The following is a 7,350-nucleotide window of genomic DNA, read 5'->3' as shown; positions in this document are numbered from 1 at the left end:
GGCCGCTACCTGACGGTGGCCGCCGTGTTCCGGGGCCGCATGTCCATGAAGGAGGTGGACGAGCAGATGCTCAACGTGCAGAACAAGAACAGCAGCTACTTCGTGGAGTGGATCCCCAACAACGTGAAGACGGCCGTGTGCGACATCCCGCCGCGCGGCCTGAAGATGTCCTCCACCTTCATCGGCAACAGCACGGCCATCCAGGAGCTGTTCAAGCGCATCTCGGAGCAGTTCACGGCCATGTTCCGGCGCAAGGCCTTCCTGCACTGGTACACGGGCGAGGGCATGGACGAGATGGAGTTCACCGAGGCCGAGAGCAACATGAACGACCTGGTGTCCGAGTACCAGCAGTACCAGGACGCCACGGCCGAGGAGGGCGAGTTCGAGGAGGAGGCGGAGGAGGAGGTGGCCTAGGGCCTCAGGGGTTCACGTCCTGTCCGCCCCCATCTCCCTACCCCTGCCCATCCCCCCAACCCTGCAAGACTGCTGACCTTTGACCTCTTAGAGCCCCCTCTATACCCGGGGAGAACCCCAGGTCACGTCCCAGCCTGACTCACTCCTGGCCCTCTGACCCTACAACCTCTGGCCTTTGACCCTTGAGCCCCACTTTGTCTTCAACCCCCTTGAGCTCTTCCAACTTTAACACCCCGCTTTACCTCCGACCTCACAAGCCCACCTTCACCCCGACTTCTCCTTCACCTTCGACCTTCCTCGAGAACCCAATGCACCCCTAGACTGATAAGTTTACTTTAAATCCCTCCCCCTGAGCCTCCCTGAGCCTCCGACCTTGCCTCACCTTTAACCTCACGAAGCCAGCTGCCCTCTGACTCTGCCTTCTCTGGCTCCCGTAAGTCCCCTGCTTCGTCCCTGACCTCACTCCTCTCGGTTCCAAATGCCCTTGGCTTTCCAGGGGTGGTGGAGGGCTGCTGCAGGGAGAAAAGGAAGCCTCGGAGCCTGTGGACGAGAGGAGCTGCGCCCCCAACCCTCCCCATCCTCCTCCCCTCTGCCTCACCCTCAATAAATAAATTAATTGTCCCGCCATGTTTCTGCCAAGTACATTTTTCATCTCCCCATGGGAGGGCCAACAAGCAAGGGCTCCTCCCTATAGGATGGAGGTGGGCACTGAAGGGACATCTCATCCAGGGTTGCGAGATGTGGGGCAGAAATTTTTGAGTCAGACAGACCAAGCTATGACACTGTGTGGTGTTGGGTAAACCACTTGTCCTTTCAAATCCTCGATTTGCTCACCTGTAAAATGGGACTATATATTTCCCCCATGAACCCCACACTCCCACCCCAGCGATGTTTGTGAGAGTTCAAGGAGACCTTGTGGGCACAGTGCATGGCACAAAGTGGGTGCTTGGTGATGGAACTGCAGCCATTCTCCGTGGGGTGTCTTGCAAGTATGGAAGGCAGAGAGAGGGATCTCTAGGGAAGGATGCTGGGAAGATGGCAGCCTGGGGCTAGCATCCGAGGGACAGTCCTGCCAGAATAACAGTCACTAACATGAATGGAACATTTCGACGTCCTGGCACATGCCTCATCTCATGCAACTGTCACACCAACTCCGTAAGATCTGAGCTTTTATCTTCTTTCCAACCAAGGTTTAGAGAGACAAAGTGTATCAGTTAGCTTTTGCTGTGTAACAAACAATCCCAAAAAGTTTAGGGGCTTATAACACCTATTATTTATTTTGTTCCCAAATCTGTAATTTGGGCAGGGCTTGGCAGGGCAGCTCATCTCCACTCCCCTTGGCACCATCTAGAAAATCTCAGCTGGAGACTGAGGGGTCTACTTTCAAAGCGGCTCGCTCACATGACTTCCAAGTTGATGGCAACCATCAGCTGGGGGTTCAAAGAGGCAGGCGAGAGGGTATCAGTACCTCTCCACGGGCTGATTAGACTTCCTCAGGGCATGGGGGCCAAGTTCCCCAAAGCGACACCCGAGGAGAGCAAGCGAAATGCTTTGCATTTTTATGACCTAGCTTCAGGAGTCACTTGGCATTCTCCTTTTTAATGGATGCTGTCGCAAAGGCCTGTCCAGGTTCAAGTGGGTGGGATACAGACTCCACCTCCGGAGGGTAGAGAGGCGAGATGCCAGAAGAGCGTGTGGAATGGGAGCCATCACTGCAGCCATCTTTGGAAACTACAGTTTGGTCCCATGACTATGGATCAGTGAGCTGGGGTTCGAAGCCTGACACAGGGTCCAAAGCCCTCAGGAGCATTTCTAGTTTAAGTCTAGAACTCTGATTCCCCTTTGTCAGCCAGAGTTCAGTGTGGGGACCATTCTAGGCATATTAAGCAGAAAGGGATTTAATACAAGGACTTACAACGAGGTCGGAGGGGCCGAGAGAGTAGGCTGTAGTCCAATGCTTCTAAAACTTCATTGTTCAAAAGAATCACCAGGAACACTTTGCTGGCACACTTTTGCCAGCTTCCTGGGCCCCGCCCTCGTTTCTGATTCAGCAGGTGGGTGAAGGTGAGGCCCAAGACTTTGCATTTTCAACAAGTTCTTGGGTGATGCCGATGATGCTGCCTATGAGACCACATTTCGAGTAGCCGTGGAATAGGTTGGAACAGCACAAAGCTGAGCCACCAAGGAGCTGCTTCCTCTGCTCAATGAGAAAAGTGGAGAGTCAGCAGGCTGCCGTCAGAACTGTCAAATTCAAGAACACCTCCCGACACCCACGAAGTTGGAGATAGGTCCGTTGGAGTGCTGAACAAAAGTTAACTAAAAGGAATATTAAAATAAAATTAATTAAACTAAATACCCAGTGGGATACACACACACACACACACACACACACACGTGGTGTGGGGGGGAATGTTCACCTCTTTTGTACCCTCTACCTTCCAAATCCCTCACGAGCATTTCTAATCGGTAGAATCAGTTCCACATCCAGAGACAGAGCTGCAAAGAATTCTTGGAAATGTAGTTTTTTCAGAGCTTCTGTAGTACAAAGCAGACTGGGGCCCCAGCCGACTCACGGGGCCCCACTACAGCCAGGAAGGAGGAGTGTGAGGGAGGCAGCCCGGTACCCAGCTCGCGGCAACCCTCATCTGAGCAGGCCCAGCCCGGTGTAGGGTAGTAGAGCAAGAAGACAATGGATGAGGCCATGAACTTCGCTGCCTGTCATCTCAAATCTAACGTGGCCACAAAAGAACTCCATATCCTGCCCCTAAAATATCCCTTTCCTCAATAAGAGGCACCACCCCATGACTCAAACCTCAATCTGGGAGTCAGCTTTCATTCATTGTTTCCTACACCCAGCACACTCTTCCTAGCTTTTGCCGAGTCCACTTGTCTCTGTCTCCAAAATATACCCCAAATCCGACCTCTTCCCTTCACTGGTCTATACTGTGATCTAAGCCACCATTATTGTTCACCCAGACAACCTCCCCAATCACTTCCTTGAGCTCCCTTCTGCTACCTCTGTCCCCTGCGGCCCGTTCTCCCTCCACGGAAGCCAGAGAGAAGCCTTTATATGCAAATAAGAGCCTCTCCCTCCCCTGCTCAAAACCTTCCCATGACTCCATCTCACTCATATTGAAACCCGAACTCTCACCTTGGCCTCCACCCGCTGCTGACTACATCCCATCACCCTCCCCTTACTCAGTTCTGAAGGCGAAACTTAAGCTGAAATTACAGTGGCCTTCTTTATGGGCTCGACCACATCAAGCTCGATTCGACCTCAGGGCTTTTGCACGTGCTATTTCTGCTACTTCTTTCCCCCAGACGTATGGTCGGCTGAGCCCTTCTCATCGACAGGTTCAAGTTCAAGTGATACCTCCTCTAAGCAGCATTTCCTGGCAAGTCTAAGTTAGCACACGGTCGCTCTCTATCACTTATCTATCTGTATCCTTTTTTCTTTTGCTTTGTCCCCTTCTCTCCCCACTGGAATGTGAACTTGATGAGGGCAGGAATCTCCTCTACCATGGTCACCACATCCCTACAGCAGCTTGACGCAACATAGACCCTCAGAATTTTTTGTAGAATGAATGAATGAATGAGCGAGTGAATGAATGACTTCACGCCACACTAGGAGGTAAGCGTTTTGTTTTCCTCTTCTTAAAGTGAGAAAACAAAGACAGAGAGTGTGGGGGTGGCTTCTAAGATAACCCCAATGAGCTCCATTTCTCCCATTCACGCTCTCATGTGATCTCCTCCCCTTGAGTGTGGGCTAGTCCTGGTGGTGGCTTCTAACCAACAAGGTATGGCGAGGTGATGGGATGATACTTCTGAGACTGGATTACAAAAGGCTGTGGCTTCTGTCTGGATGAACTCTGGTGCTTTCTCAGCTTGCTCGAGTTGGTAAAGTAAGCAGCAAAGTGGGAATGTTTACACGGCAAAGAACCAAGGGCAGACTCTGGCCAACAGCTAGCAAGGAACTGAGGCCCTGGGTCCAACAATTTACAATGAATCGAACCCTGCCAGCGTCATATAATGAGCCTAAAAGTAGATCCTTCCTGGCAAGCCTTCAGATGCGGCCACACCCCAACAGACTTACCTTATTGTCGCTGAGACGCCCTGCAGTAGAGAACCCACTAAGCTGTGCCCAGAGTCCTGGCCCCCACAGAAATTGTCAGTCGCAAACGTGTGTACTTTTAAGCCACTAACTTAGGGCCATTTGATATACAGCAATAGTAACTAATACAGAGAGATCAAATAACTTACCTAAGGTCACACAGACATTAAAGAACTGAATCAGGTCTTGAACCCAGGTCTAAAACCAAAATCATTCTCTTCACCATTGACCTGACCTGCCTCCAATAATAATAGGCAGAACATATCAAAAGCTTGATTCAGGCCTACAAGTACGTCTGCGTAGCCTTGCGTCTCAACATGGCATCTGTATGTATGTCTCGTTCAGAGTCTGCAGCCCTCTGTCCAGGTGTATCTCTCTCCACGCATGTGACTATGTCTGGCTGTGGACCTAACAAGCTATTAGCTTGTTCTCATTGACAGCTGTGGTCTCTGCACGTGTGTCCGTCTGTCTGTTTTCTCTGAATAGATCTGTTTGTGGCTGCATCTGCGTGTTATCTCTCTGCATCTATCACCTGGCTGGGTGAGGACTGCTCCGTGTGTGTGCTGTCCCTCCGCACTCTTTGATTTTGTCCATGACTGTATCCTGCCTGTATGACTTGGTGTCTCTCAGTGTCTGCTGTCTGTGATGGTTCTGGCCTGTTTGTCTGTGTCAGTCACTTCCTGGCCCTGTGTGTGTAGTCTGTCTGTCTGTGACTGTGTTCTGACTGCTGTTGGCCATCCACCTCCCTGGTGACCCCGTGTCCACTCTCTGGCCCAGCTCCCTCTGGTGGTCCTACAAGGAATGGCCAAGCCAGGTGGACCGAAGGAAAGAGAGTTGAGAGAAGAGAAAGCAGGTTACGCAAACTGCGAAGGAAGGCTGCTCGGAGAGGGGAGATCTTGGGTTGTGTGGTGGCAGGCACCACACGTGACCTCGTCTGACAAGATGGGACTGAGGGTCTGGCTTCTGAGACACCCATTGCCCCCCATCCCAAGGAAGGGCTAGGAGACAGGATGCCTGGGTTTCTCGCAGTGGGTGGGGGCAGGGGCCTCCCTCCGGGGACGTCACCCAATAAACTTCCTCTCTCAGCCACACAGGAAGCCGAGCAAGCGCAGGGCCCGGGCCTACACAAGCACAGGCCCCCAGGACCCCTGGGGAAAGGGCCCCATCAGGCCAACCCTGCAGGGACCATGGGATCCAGAGCTGAGTAAGAGCAGCCCCTCCCCTATCCTTCCGACCAAGATTCCCAAACCAGGCCTGGGCTGGGGCCAAGGGGAGGGCGACCGCGGCGGGCCCTGGAGGGACTGAGGGGCAGGAGGCCGGATGGAGGCAGGTGGCTTACAATATGGACTCTGCTCTCGGGCACTCTCAGGTCCTCTGTGTCTCTCTCTCTCTCTCTCTCTCTCTCTCTCTCTCTCTCTCTCTCTCTCTTCCTCCCACCCCCACCCTCCGGCTCTGTGTGACTGTAACTCTAAGCATTCACCTCTTGGCATGAGCGATGATAAGTGATGGGAGCATGGCTTCCGGGGGTCAGCAGGGTGGGAGGGAGGGCTGTGCGTGTCCCTGTGAGTGCTTGTGTGGGACTCGTGTCAGCACGAGGGCTAAGTGGTGGGGTTTCCACGTCAGGGACGGTATGCCTCGGACCGTCCCCATCCTCTTCCTCTGTTGCCTGCCAGGCCTTGCTGGCTGTCTCCCTGAGCGCAAGTCCCAGCTCCCTCTACATGGTGGGCAGAATGCAGGACAAGGCAGGAAGGCAGAGATTTCAGGGCTCACAGAAGCACCAGAACCTGCCACCTCCTTTTTCTGATAGAGATTTGGGGTCAGCCCCTGGGGCCCTAGGAAGTCTCACAGAGTTACAAGAAAGGCCTCTTGCTCTCCAGACCAGAGATGCTCACACATTTATGTCACACTCAAAGCTGCACAAGAAAACATGGACTTATTCCCTCTCACACTGGCTTGGTCACACACACTCACAGTCACTGGACAGCCTCACGCATTCAGGCTGACACGGGATGGAATCACAAACACTCGCACACCTGCAAGCTCAGCGAGTCACGCACACGCACACAGAGTCCCACTCTCTCACTCTGTTTCGTATTCCCAGTCACACACACACGATCGACACCATTGCATACACAGACACCATGACACACACAGGCAAGTCCATGGGCCCACTAAGCCCTTTTCTGTTTCACAGAGGGGGTTCCCCTGCCGTATTTGATTGGTTCTTCGAAGCAGCCTGCCCTGCCTCCTTACAGGAGGGTGAGTCCGGGGAGGGCCTCCGGTGAGGGGGCAAGATGGAGGGTGGGCCTGGAGCCTGAACCTAGAAGCCTGCTCTCCCTGCAGATCCCCCCATCCTGCGGCAGTTCCCCCCAGACTTCAGGGACCAGGTATGCAGCCTGCCTCCTTGCTCCCCTGGGGCCAGGGCCAGTCCCCCTGGGGGAGGGGACTCTGTGTCTTGGACCGGGAACTCAGGGGTGGGTCCCAAGCTGAGTGGCTGAGCAGTGTGTGCTTTTCTTCATCCCCAGGAAGCTATGCAGATGGTGCCTAAATTCTGCTTCCCTTTTGATGTGGAAAGGTACAGAAGGGAGCAGACACCCAGGGACCCAGGGACCCAGGGATCCAAGGATCAGGGATTCATACACCCAGAGGCTCCGGGACCCGGGGAGGGGCTCGGGCACTCAGAGACCCTAACAACTGGAGACCTATACACCCATGGCCCCAGACTGGTGGACATAGTACACATCATTGGGGGATGGGGGGCTCAGGGACCGGTGACCCCTGGGTCTCTGAGAGCCTTTCCCACCTCCAGGGAGCCCCCCAGCCCT

The 7,350-nt window shown here is 53.8% G+C and overlaps 2 protein-coding genes across 3 annotated transcripts in view; both read left to right on the top strand.

Annotated features, from left to right (window-relative positions):
• The window catches only part of LOC102885129 (tubulin beta-4B chain), a 3,000-nt gene extending 2,571 nt beyond the window's left edge, over positions 1-429 (top strand). Inside the window, exon 5 of the mRNA XM_015598144.2 lies at positions 55-429. Within this exon, the coding sequence (XP_015453630.1) occupies positions 55-414 (360 nt within the window). The 3' untranslated portion in view covers positions 415-429. The remainder of the gene's footprint in view (positions 1-54) is intronic.
• A 5,203-nt stretch (positions 430-5,632) lies between these two features.
• The window catches only part of DENND1C (DENN domain containing 1C), an 8,619-nt gene continuing 6,901 nt past the window's right edge, over positions 5,633-7,350 (top strand). Inside the window, exons 1-5 of one of the 2 annotated variants that reach the window (XM_006904144.3) lie at positions 5,633-5,729; positions 6,720-6,784; positions 6,869-6,912; positions 7,051-7,100; positions 7,335-7,350. The exon at positions 7,335-7,350 is cut by the window's right edge and continues 131 nt beyond it. In XM_006904144.3, coding sequence (XP_006904206.1) covers positions 5,713-5,729; positions 6,720-6,784; positions 6,869-6,912; positions 7,051-7,100; positions 7,335-7,350 — 192 coding nt within the window. In that variant the 5' untranslated portion in view covers positions 5,633-5,712. Of the gene's footprint in view, positions 5,730-6,359; positions 6,785-6,868; positions 6,913-7,050; positions 7,101-7,334 lie in introns of those variants that run through there. The other variant, XM_025043551.1, reaches the window with a different exon arrangement.

The sequence above is a fragment of the Pteropus alecto genome, unplaced genomic scaffold (assembly GCF_000325575.1).
Source record: "Pteropus alecto unplaced genomic scaffold, ASM32557v1 scaffold30, whole genome shotgun sequence".
Taxonomy (NCBI): Eukaryota; Metazoa; Chordata; class Mammalia; order Chiroptera; family Pteropodidae; genus Pteropus; species Pteropus alecto.
The sequence above is the reverse complement of the archived record's forward strand: the minus strand, read 5'-3'. Positions and strand labels throughout refer to the sequence as shown.